This window comes from Cotesia glomerata, linkage group LG7 (assembly GCF_020080835.1).
Source record: "Cotesia glomerata isolate CgM1 linkage group LG7, MPM_Cglom_v2.3, whole genome shotgun sequence".
Taxonomy (NCBI): Eukaryota; Metazoa; Arthropoda; class Insecta; order Hymenoptera; family Braconidae; genus Cotesia; species Cotesia glomerata.
The window spans coordinates 9072530-9085477 of record NC_058164.1 but is presented as its reverse complement, the minus strand read 5'-3'; the positions used below and the strand labels follow the sequence as shown (position 1 = coordinate 9085477).

At 32.6% G+C, this 12948-nt stretch overlaps 1 protein-coding gene across 9 annotated transcripts in view; it reads left to right on the top strand.

Moving 5' to 3' along the window:
* The window catches only part of LOC123269889, a 30464-nt gene extending 17769 nt beyond the window's left edge, over positions 1–12695 (top strand). For 2 of the 9 annotated variants that reach the window (XM_044735772.1, XM_044735771.1), the window contains exons 2-19: positions 2027–2324; positions 2672–3623; positions 3858–4103; positions 4235–4346; positions 4414–6016; positions 6452–6671; positions 6848–6931; positions 7589–7875; positions 7975–8388; positions 8835–9153; positions 9604–9899; positions 10140–10365; positions 10472–10684; positions 10769–11041; positions 11170–11350; positions 11422–11627; positions 11720–12205; positions 12375–12695. In XM_044735772.1, the coding sequence (XP_044591707.1) occupies positions 2247–2324; positions 2672–3623; positions 3858–4103; positions 4235–4346; positions 4414–6016; positions 6452–6671; positions 6848–6931; positions 7589–7875; positions 7975–8388; positions 8835–9153; positions 9604–9899; positions 10140–10365; positions 10472–10684; positions 10769–11041; positions 11170–11350; positions 11422–11627; positions 11720–12205; positions 12375–12439 (6261 nt within the window). In that variant the 5' untranslated portion in view covers positions 2027–2246 and the 3' untranslated portion in view covers positions 12440–12695. Of the gene's footprint in view, positions 1–584; positions 605–2026; positions 2325–2666; positions 3624–3857; positions 4104–4234; positions 4347–4413; positions 6017–6451; positions 6672–6847; positions 6932–7588; positions 7876–7974; positions 8389–8834; positions 9154–9603; positions 9900–10139; positions 10366–10471; positions 10685–10768; positions 11042–11169; positions 11351–11421; positions 11628–11719; positions 12206–12374 lie in introns of those variants that run through there. The other 7 variants (XM_044735773.1, XM_044735780.1, XM_044735777.1 and 4 more) reach the window with 7 other exon arrangements.
* The last annotated feature ends 253 nt before the right edge of the window (positions 12696–12948 follow it).

Below are 12948 nucleotides of genomic sequence, written 5' to 3'. Positions count from 1 at the left end.
CGCTTAAAATCAGAATTGAGAGAAAGCCACAAAGAAACCCAGTGAGGTATAGTTGTAGAGTAGAGTGATGCGGAGGTAATTGTCTCTATACAGCGAGGGAGAACGCGTTAACGCGAGAGCAAAAATGAAAGACAAAAAGATAAAGATAGTAAGAAAAAGAATGAGAAAGAAGATGTATAGATATATCTGTGTTTGTGAGTCTTAAATTCCGGCACTATATCGTCGAGCTGGCTATTCGTTTATTAGTTGCCATCTGTACCTAACTGCTCAGTCAAGTAGCAATCAAAGTGTTCAATTTTTTCCGCCTTTTTTTTCATCATTACTTCTATACTCTCTCATCATTTTTTATCTCCGGCAACTCTACCTGTAGTTTTTTTTTTATTTATTATTTTTTTTAATATAACTTTTAATCTTCTTCAGCAGCAGTCTGTTATTAATAGTACAGAGACAAAAAATTATAAATAAATAAATTATATTTTAGTTTTTACCTCAATGACTTCCTGGTATTATTCAATAAGTGTACGAGTGTTGTGATATAATTATCGCCTGTTCTCAACTAGATTTATGAATTGGAACAATTAAAACTAACGTGTCTTCATCACGTGTACGTACAGTTGTATCATTGTCTGCTAAATCAATTTATTATTCTTATTTTATAAATAATATTAATGATAATATTATTTTTCTTTTACTTATTGTAATAATTGAGTACTCATATACATAATTCATCCATTGTTATTTTTGCTGATTATAATTATTTATTTATAAATAAGTTTAGTGTAATTATATATTTAATGCGTGCGTAAGTGTAAGTTTTCAGCCTGACGTGAGTATATTGCGTCAATCTAATATGCTATTCCGGCATATAATGTAATGTATAACACACTACATACTTTATAGTGTTTAATTCTTGCTTAAATCACGGCACGCCGGGATCGTAGCGATCATGATTTTATAATACCGCTAATATAACCCAGAATATCATGTTTTTTATATTCACTGTGGATAATTTTTTTTTTTTTTTGTGAAAATAGTCCTCTTTAATTTTATACAATTAACAGGAAACAATTTTTCAAATATTTTACTCCAAATTTCAAGTTTCAATTTCGATTATTTTTAATAAAGTACTCTAAAATTTTTTATGTAAATTTTGAATTAAAAATAAGAACTAAACGATAATTGATAAAAACTCTATTAAGAAAAAATTTTATAACAGAAAATTTGCTTAAATTCTTTTTGTTTCCTCAAATTGTAACAACTAAAATTTACTCAAAATATAAACTTCAATTGAAAAAGTAAGTTTTTTTTTTCAGGAATTTATTAAATACAGAAATACACAAATTAAAAAATATATAAACATTTTTTAAACTTGAAAATGATATTAATAAATTTAATTGTAAAATTAAATTTAAGCTAACTCTAAATATAAATTACAATACAATTTTCCGCAAAAATTAGCTCTACAATTCAATCATTAAATGTCAATGTATAAAAAAATTGAGACCAAAAATAAAAATAATAGATTAAAAACACATCACATGTTCTTTTTTACAATTCACATAATTTAAGTTTTATCAACACAAGTAAATCTAAAAATTCTTCTTTCATAAAATATATAATAATTTGTTATTAAAATAATAGCAATTTACTGAAATAAAATTTATTATTAGCCATAAACACTGGAACAATTGTTAAAATACAATATTAATTAATTTGTCGGATAAATTTAAATTTCACACTTTAGTGATTGATAAATATTGATTAAATTGACAAGATAATATTTTAATGGAAAATTTGAATACAGATTGGATGAAAGCGTTTTTATGTACAATACAATACCCAAATAGATATATATTAAATTTTCGACGGGTGATTGCATTAGCCGTGAGTTTGCGTACGCGCGAATATATACTATATATGAATGAATGTACAACAGGTGACGTGATGTATATACTGTTGTATTTTGTTAATTTGATTTATATTTATAGAAACAATAATTATAATGATTTTTTTTATTTGCTTGCAGATAAATTGTCAAAAAAGTGGAGAAAAGTATAAAAAGTAGAGGTCAGGTGCAATTCAAAGAACCTCAATCTGTGGGAGTAGAATGCTCGGCAGCTGGGGTTGGAATGAAAATTTAGAGCTAGGAGTTGCCGATAGTTCGTCGGTACTATTACTAGCCACCAAAAGTGATATAATTGATTTTGAATTAACGCATCCTGTCCCCGACAGTCGGGTGCTGAGGTATGCACCCAGTTATTGTCAATACCCCACTACAGAGTCACTGTACACCGGTCATGAGTCTCTCAAAGACCGCATGGACTGTAAGTTAATTATTTATATTAATTACTATTAGAAATTTGTAATTATCATGCTACTGCTTCAGAGGATGAATTTTTCATTATTTTTTTTACTTCCAATTTTAATTTGCATGATAATTACACTGTTAAAAAAATTAATTTGAACCAAGAACATTATTTTAAAGAATTTGATCATTAAAAAAAAAAAAAAAATCTTAAATCTCAGATTAAAAATTTTTCTCTTGATTTTGTTATCGGTATAAAAATATCTCTTACAAATTTTTTTAATTATAAAGCTAAATAATTGTAATACATATTTAGTAATTAATAATAAATCCTAAATAAAATAATAATTTTTTTGTTTAGAGCAGCATGAGGTGGCGAATATGCTGACAACACATCCAGAGATGCACGAAAAGCGTGACTCGTTGAGCAGCGGGTGTGTTACAATGGAGGAAAAAATGGTGATCGAGCAGCCACCGCTTCCACCCCACCGGGACCCCTCGGATCCGACGATAAGCGCTAAAAAGCTTCCAAAGAAGAGAAAATTTGATCCGTCGGAGCTGGAGGAAATGGACAACACGAGTAACGTAATAAGCAACGTAGTCAGCTTGAATACCAATCCAAATAAACAAATTGTTTGTGGCCCGCAGACAATGATTCAACCTAGTATTCAAATTCCGCACACGATGTCATCGCTGACCCAGTCTCAGCTCTCGCCTCCACAGCCGCACCATCAGCAGCAGCCGACGCTCCTTCATCAGCAATCGGATTGTTATCAATCCACCCAGACTGTGGTTCAACCACCACCTCAGAGCACCGCTGTTGATTATTCACTACGCGAGGAACCCTCAAGATCGCGTCCGCGACCTACCCCGATTCTTGATCTCAGTGAGTGGCGCGATCACCACGTACTGGCTTTGAGAGACTCGCGCTACTACCCGGGTGTTATCAAAGACGCTGGTCAAGGTGAAATTTATGTTGAGTTTGAGGGTGAAAATACTTATGTGAGGTACAGTGATGTGTTAGGTGCTGGTAAATATGATATTATTAGTGATGCTAGCCCGTCAGTAGGACAAGTTAAAATGGATGCTAAAGTTTGTGTTAGATATTTAACTACGGGTACATCGTTTATTAACGGGACTGTGTGCAAAATATTGACAAAGCCTCAGCCGAGTTTTGTTGTTAGAATTCAACGTGATGATGACAAGGATGATACAATCCTGGTTAAACGAGCGGATTTGAGGCTTGTTCAGCCTCCCTGGTGGGATGAACTTGAAGAGAGTATGATGGAGAATGAATCGAGAAGAATTGAGACTGTTGGTATGTGTCTTTTGTTATTTATTAATCCTTTTTATTTTATTTAAATAATTTACATGGGGCCATATTACTGAAAAATTTTTATATTTATTTTAATTTATTGAAAATTATTTTAATATTAAATTGTAAAAAATTTCTACATATTGATGTTAATAATTTAAGTGAAATTTTTAATTTTTGGATCCCATGTTTAATAAATTTTAATTTTAATTAATAATAATTACATTTAAAAATTAGTAGATCATGGATACAGAAATTCTCTAGAGGCTCCAATGCAAATTCTTATGCATCACCCTTCTCACTTACAAGGTCATAATGACTCTAGTGGATATTACCGTACTACGGGTACGAGTCCTCTCATGACAATTAGTACTCCAGTGCACTCTGCCAATGCGACACTGAGCAACGGCAGTAGGCCATACGATGATCTGGAGAGCGAGGATGATCTCGACAGAGAGGATATAACATTTCCCTCAGATGCAGGTTAGCTAAATCATTTTGTCGTAGACGTAATGAACGTATCATACGTATTCATCAATCGCAACGGCTACAGACAACATGATTTAATATTAAGATTATTGTGTAAGTAATGTTTGAATATATTTAACTGACAGATGCAAAATTATCAGGAAGCAGTAAGCGGAGTAGTATGCAGAGCCGCGGCAGTACCAGTAGCTTAGTGGAGCAGCGTAGTATAACCCCCCGTTCTCAGGCAGCTACACCCAGGTAAGCTTAATATTTATCAATTATAATTAATGAATTAATTATCAGTACAATGAATATTTATTAACAGATCTCAGGCGGCAACGCCACACAAATACAAAAAGGGTGACATAGTGGCCACTCCAAATGGAATTAGGAAGAAATTTAATGGCAAACAATGGCGTCGACTGTGCAGTAAAGAAGGCTGCTCAAAAGAAAGTCAACGGCGAGGTTATTGTTCTCGTCATTTGAGTCTCAAAGGATCGGGCTTACGTGGACCTGCAAACGCTTTTCATGGCGGTGGCGAAGAAACATCGAGAGATTCAGATACGTCGCCTAATTACACAGACCGACGAATGGTGGCGGGACGATTTGATCCGGAAGAAACAGAGGCCGCCAATATGCTCGTATCTCTTGGCAGCTCACGTTCAGCAACGCCAGCATTTTCATCGCCAACTGCTCACTCTTCCATATCACCTTGTATAAGCCAATCACCAGTCCCGCCTCTAGGTTTAAACCAAAATAACGTATTTATGCCAATCTCCAGTCCAGCGCATCATCCTACGTCTCTTATTTCACCTGGTGCTAAATGGAAACACTCTCCAACACAGCCAAACTTTACTGTTCAATATCAGCAAGTAATAAAACCTGAGCCAAATCGTATGGTCAGGCCAAATCGACCTCCTCAGACAGCTCCAGCGCCTCCTAATATGGGAACCAGTGTTATACGAATCTCTCCTGTTGGTCGCGCTGTGCCTATGCAAAATTCTACTATGACTTGGTCTGAACAGGGTCCACCGTCTCGGCATCCTTCGGTCGTGACATCTATTACCCAGCAGCAACAGCAGCAGCAGCAGCAGCAGCAGCAACAACAACAACAACAACAACAACAACAACAACAACAACAACAACAACAACAACAACAACAACAACAACAACAACAGCATCATCATCAACAACAGCAACAGCAACATCAGCAACAACAACAGCAACAGGGAATAATTCTCCAGCATGCACTTACGTCTAACAATGGATTTGCAAATCACCCGGAGATAAATGAACAGAATTCCCAACATATTAAATCACCGCATTCGCCGCACATTTCGCTTCCAGCGCCTACTTCTACACAGAATGTAAGCCTTATTCATAAATCTCAAGATATACCCGTCGACTATGCTCAGCCCCAGTTATCGAATCAATCAATTTACGGTTTACAATCTCAGCATCCGCATCAACAATCTCAGCTTCTTCTTCATCATCATCATCATCATCACCATCATCATCAACATCAACAACAACAGCAGCAACAACTGCAACAGCAACAACAACAACAACAACAACAACAACAACAACAACAACAACAACAACAACAACAACAACAACAACAACAACAACAACAACAACAACAACAACAACAACAACAACAACAGCAACAACAACAACAACAACAGCAACAACAACAACAACAACAGCACTTGTCACAGTCGCAAGCACAACACGATAAGAAATATCTTGTTATGAAGAACGGAACAGAAGTACAGTCGGTGCACATCGCGCAAGATGATAAGTACCGACAAGGTATGATGAATCATATGGAACAGGTGCAGTCACAATTACATCAACCGACATGCCAACCACCACAGTCTAACGTGATACCGTCCGTTAATACTGATAAAATGTCAATAATACCACAGGTGAAAATTATCATAATATTTTCAATTCTTAGCAATAAGATTAATTTTATTTTTATGAATTTATTCATTCTATAAATATTATACTACTATTGTCATTCATAATAAGCCAAGTTCTAATTAATTTCTTTTTTATTTTCATACAATTTCTATTGATTTATGTATTTATTTTTAATTTAACATTTGTTAAAATCTGATAAACGATTTTTATAAAATAAAAATTAATTCATAAAAAATTATTTTTTAGTTGTTATTTAATGATAAATAGAATCCAAAGCGTCTTAACTATGAGAATCATTAAAAGTAGGATTGAAATGAATAAAGACTTGGCTTAATGAACAATAATATTAGTCTCAAATTAATTTTTAATTAATCAATTAAATATTATTATAACCATTGTTTTGTATTTATTAAAATATAAAATTTTTTTATTAATAGCCGGTGAGTAAAGTAGTTGGTCTTCACGTAACTCCTGTTGATATATTAAAGACTCAACCGATGTCAACCAGTGTAGTTATGTCAACAACATCAGCTATTACAAATACATCAACACCCACTAGTGTTTTTCAGCATGTTATTGTTCAACCAAGTCATTTAGTACAAGTACCAAAGCCGTTGCCTCACTGCGAGGACAACAATAAAAGCAACGGTGTTGTTTGTAAGTATTTCTTCATTAATTTATTTAACTGATCATTGGCTTTACTTTTATATTAATAAACTTTTACAAAAACAAATACACAGAGACACAAGTCGAGATTATTTAATATGTTATATTAATAAAATAAGCTGCATGTTATCAATGAACTTAAACACTAAATAAAAAGGATTTCACAGATGCCAGTCATGAAGTATCTCCAGTATATCAACACCATCCTCAGCCATTGCTGAACAGTAGTGTAGTGCGCAATTGGAAAAAAGGTTTGGATTATCTACTGATGTATATGATCAGGATAATTGATGCTTATTGCAGGCTTTTATTACGTCGGTGGTACTATCTTCACAGTAATAAATGCAATTACAGTTGTCTTCTCGAATAAATTAATTAGATTTTAATAAAATAACAATAATAATAATAATAATAATAATAAATAACTAACAATAATATCAATGACAGTAATAGTACTTACCACCGTGCGTCATACAACTGCTGGACAATCCTCGCTTTACTGCTATTTCTTTAACTTATTAATAACCTCTTAAACTACTGTGTGTGGGACAATCATAAATGGAACAACTATAACATCATAATCATTAAGCTCTCCTCGATAATCCTATGAAATTGGTACAAGGCAACAATCTATTTTAATGCTAAACAATTTATAATTATTTTATTTTCATAAACACTCATAACACATAATTCATAACACATAAAATTATATATAAATATATTTAGCATTATATTATCCAGGGTAGCAGTATTGGGTCTTCAAAAAACTTATTTTCTGTTTTTCTACATCTGTTTCTATTTTAAAATAAATATTTAAACAAAAAAAAAAACAATCAATAAATATCTATTTCCTGTGCTACGCTACTAACCACATTAATCGCAATTAACTTCAAAAAATTTCATTCCAGCTTTTTCCTGGCAGACAGTGGTAGATCAGCCGGAAGTGAGTCCACCACCATCGGCATTGAGTCCACCCCTTAGCGCTCCACCAATACCGTTGAATATTGGGAATTCTGGTGAAGAACCTTCATCCGGGCCTGCACCAGATCCTATTACGCCGGCAGAAGAGGAGGATGATGATGTATTTGAAGCTGAACCAACTACTCCTGCTGAAATAGAAGCTAATTCAAATAAACGCCGTAGTCAATCTCTCAGTGCGCTGCATAGTAAAGAGCCTCAAAGTCCTTCTGTTAAGGTATTATTTTTATTTATTATTTTTATTTATTTTAATATGAATTTTTAATTATTAATCATTGATTATTAATTACAATTTTTCTTTTTTTTTTTTTTTTAGTCAAAAGACCCACGTATAAGGCGGCCAATGAATGCCTTTATGATATTTTCAAAACGTCACCGAGCTGTTGTGCATCAGAGACATCCAAATCAAGACAATCGTACTGTATCAAAAATATTGGGTGAATGGTGGTATGCATTAGGTCCTGAAGAGAAACAAAAATATCATGATTTGGCGTCTGAAGTTAAAGAAGCACACTTTAAAGCCCATCCGGACTGGAAATGGTGCAGTAAAGATAGACGGAAATCCTCGACGACTAGCTTCAAGGGCAATGAATCAAGAAGCAAGCTCAATAGTACGGGAGAGGAAACGGATGTGGGTCCTTCCAGTGAAGATGTTCCATTGACGCCCCGTGCTTCAGATGAAATGTACGTTCCTGTTACTGCTGTATATAATGAGACATCGAGTACTGAGGTAAATAAATATTTTTATTAATGCTTTTAAAATTCTATACTGAATGATCTCTTATAATTTATTAAAAATCCATAAACGATAAAAATCCATACAAGATAGATAACAGTTTGGATGTTTATAAAATAAGTAGTTCTGAATGTTTTTCAAAACTTTGTATGTCAAACATTGTATAAACTGGAGCAAAATATTTACTTTTGATAGTTAATTATATAGTGACTTATCATAATAATAATTTTAAATTAAACACTTTGTATTAAATTGTATGTAACATGGAACCCAATTAATGGCTTTGCTGTAGGGTTCATTGAACTGATAAAAATAAAAATAAAAAAAAATAAACAATAAAATAAAGAAATTTAAATGATAGTAAGAATACGAAAGCTGATATAAATTTAAGGAATTTTTAGAATTAAAATAAACGTTTCTATTTTATTTTGTTCTATCAGAATAATGTTAGTCAATCTCATCCATCTCAACGAGTTCAAGAGCATCAAATGCAAACGGAAAACTCAGATTTCGGAGTAAAGCAAGAGGAAGATGGTAATGCATCCGACGATGATCATCAAATGGTCATTTGTGAAGATCCTCAACCGGATACAGACTTAAAAGCCAAATCTAAAGTCGTTGATAATGGTATTGAGATGCAGCAGGAAGAAAACACGGAGAATAATTTTAATCAGTCAAGATATTCACCGGTAGGCGGTCAGAATAGGGAGGGTCAAAATATGAATACTGAAATAACTTGCCGTCCCAAACCTATTAAAGGTATTAATTATTATATTTATTAATTCTTTGAAATTTTATTATTATTATTAAAGCAAAATTATTATTTTTTAAGCCAACTTACCCGATCCGCTTGATGGAGACCATTCAATTTTTATTTAAAGATGTAATTGTTTACTCAATGAAACTTTTTTCGGTAATCGAAAAAATAATTCGGAACGCTTCGAATCAAAAATTTTTAATTATTCACTCGAGGATAGTATGAGTGCTCATACTGACAATATTATAGTGAAATAATTAATAAATAAAAATTGAATAGCCTCCACTAAGTAGATTGGGTAAGTTGGCTTAAAAAATAATAAATTCTCTTTAATAAGTAAAATCACTGATCTTCTAAATATATTTTAAACATTATAATTATAATTATAATAATTATTATTATTATTATTATTATTATTATTATTATTAATATTAATTTTATTTATTAACTAGGTACTGAAACGACAACAAAATATCATCATGCGTCCATAGATAAAGGTGGATCCGTATCGGTATTGTCACCTTATTCTTATCTCAGTCCAGTAAATCCTACTGGAGTGTCTGGATTTCAACCAAAGGGAGGTGCTTTTATAACGATGCCTATATCGCCAAAAGTCGTGAAACCCGAACCTATCAAAGGGGATCAGCAGTATGCGACGCAATATAGCGTCAATAACTTAGTATCAAGTGTTCATACAGAAAACGGGCGAAATATTTCAAAATTCACTGCTGCATCTGTACTGCATTCGGTAAATATTTTTTTATACTATATCTACTTATGTAATACTTAATATAAATCTTTAAAGTATAGTTAATAATCCGCCTTAGAATATCATCTTCAAAATACATTCATTTTTATTTTATTTTCCATCGTGGTTGCTTATGATTTTTTATTTCGTTAAGAATGATTATTAAACTGTCAATGTTGAAAACAATATTTTAATAAATGTCATAAACTGTAACACATGTATTATAACGGTGCTAAACAGATTGGATCAAAACCGATGATGGCTGTACTGAAACATCAGCCTTTGCAGTCAATAACTACTCAGCGTTCCCAAACAACAGTCGCGCCCTATCAAACCCCGCTTACTCTTACATTATTAAATAATGATTTGGTGGCTGTTTCTAAACAACAACAGGGTACCGCACAATATCTTGGACCAACTGGTCAGCATTCAAGGATGTTTTCTATTCCTAGTTTTCACATTTCCGGTAAGATATTTTAAACATTAGTCAATCCATTTATTCATTGAATTTCAATCATAAGCTATTAATTAAAATGTCAGATTAATTTATAATGGATTTATAACTATTATAGACAGTGGAAGTCGCAATGTTGCAGTACAAGGCTTTGCTGTGACTGGAAATAAAATTGAAACACCCAGTGTAATTGTAACTAAATCTCATTCACTTGTCACTAATTCAAATCCCAGTACACCGAGTCATCGTGAAATTGGACATTCAATTGCTCGGCTAGCAGAACCAGAGAAAAAAGATAATTTAATTACTAATAATCATGTGCAATATTGTGGTAATTTTATTATTTTTTTAATTCAATTTTTTTTTTACTCTTAAAATTGATTTTATTATAATTATGATAATGATTAATTTACAGGCAATAATATAAAAGTAGAACAAGAAAGAAAAGATGCTGTTAGTATGCATTTAATCTCTGGTGTTGAAAAACACATGCAGCCATCAACGCCTCATACTCCTCATACACCTCACGCTAATCAAAGTGTCAGTGAGCATTCCTCGGGTGTATTTTATGCCGTTGAAGAATCGCCTGGCAGAAATAATGATGTTGGACAAAATAAAGCTCCGTTTATGTTAGCTCCTACGCCTGCTCAACTTGGTCGAGCTCCATTGCAACGGAGGCAATCTTTAGGTAACTTATTTAATCCTTTTATTTTATAACCTGTAGTTACTACTCCAAATCTTATGCTTCTTAACAACATATTTAGTCATTTTAATAAATTATAAATATCTTTATCAATTAAAATTAATTGTTTATAGCTGTACCAACATCGAATGCTGGAGATCAAGGATCTAATTGTCAACTCACGGATAACCGTCAAAGAAATTTACCAAATTCAGAATCACAACCACCAAATTCTGCGGAGCCTTTAGCTTCTCCTTCGGCGGCTACTAAAAAAGGTTCTTTCTTCAAAAAAAATGTTGAGGATGGAATGGATAGGTCAGTAATTTAAAATTTAAACTTATTGATTTTTTGATGGTTTTTTAATTAATTAAAATTATTATTTACAGAGTTCTCGAACAGGTAAACTTTCAGGAAAAGTTTTCATCGTTACCCGAGTTTAAACCCGAAGACATACAGAGTCCAAACGCTATCAGTATAAATACTCCGGCTGGGTCTTCAGTTCATACCCCAGCAACTGCTGGGCTTCATTCATCTGGTATATCACTTTCGAATTCACGGAAAAAACCTAGCCTTGGATCCCACAGACCTTCAAGTAAATAAATTTTTTTTTATTTGTTCATTAGTTTAATTATAAATTTTTCTTATGCACAAATTTAATTTTTTTTTTTTTTATTTTTTTATTAGTAAATGAAGAAGACGTCGAGTCGGATGTTTCGATATCAGCCACACCAAAATCAACAGCTAGCGTAAAGTTAACGGGAAACACATTTTTTGGTCCAGATTTTAATGTCGATGCCTTTAGATTGAATTCTGAGTTAGGAAACGAAGGCGAAACAAACTCACCAAGAACGCCAAAGACACCAGGCGGTGGGGTAAATACTTCAGTTGGAAGTGGCCGTGCAGATAACGAACGAGGTCCTCGTAAAGTCCTTGAAAGACGTCGGCAATTAGTAATGCAATTGTTTCAAGATCAAGGATACTTTCCATCTACACAGGCTACTTCAAACTTCCAGACGAAGCATTCGGATATATTTCCTAGCAAAGCTAGCTTACAGTTAAAAATACGAGAAGTTCGTCAGAAATTGAATAATTCGGGCTCGATTCCTCCTATAAGTGCTAGCAGTCTTGTTAGTCCATTACCAGTATCAGAACCTTCACCCAATGTTACTGGTAAGTTTATTTTAATTTTAAAATAAATTAAATTCTACTGACAGTCTTTTAAGATGTGATTTTATACTTATTAAATTTCTAATATTGTTGTCCCAATTTTTTGTCTTTAAATGATCTTTGTTTTTAAAAGGCCAAGTTATGAAAAAAATTTTTATTTTGTTATTTTTAGGATCAGTTCCTTCAACATCAATGGGAGCTCCTCAATCACTACCTGTAAGCAGTAGTGGTAGCTAGCGCCCATACACCAACTGTGATAATGTAAATTCGCGTGTTTCTCAACACGAGTACATAATAATTCTTTGAAGATAAATTAAAAGGCGTTTGGGTAACATAATTATTTCTTAACGTAATCAGCATATGATTGTTTTCATTTTTTTTCGTACGAATCATGAGTTTCTTTATTATGTTTTTCTTGATTAGAAATATCAATGCGATACTAGTGCAATTTAATAAACAAAAATATCTAATCAGTACGGAAGGCAAATTAAAATGTTATACATTATTAAAGATCTAGTAGCTCAACCACCAGAGTATATACATTAAACATTATAAAATAATTCATCTATGATGAAAGTTATTATTATTATTTTTTATTATTATTATCATAATATGTAAATTTAATATGTTGAGTTATCGTGAATATTTGTCTTTTTTACATTAATTATTACTTATATTATTAATTAATAATAATTATCTCAATTTGATCAATGCAACTGAATATTGTAAATTTAAAATTGCTATGC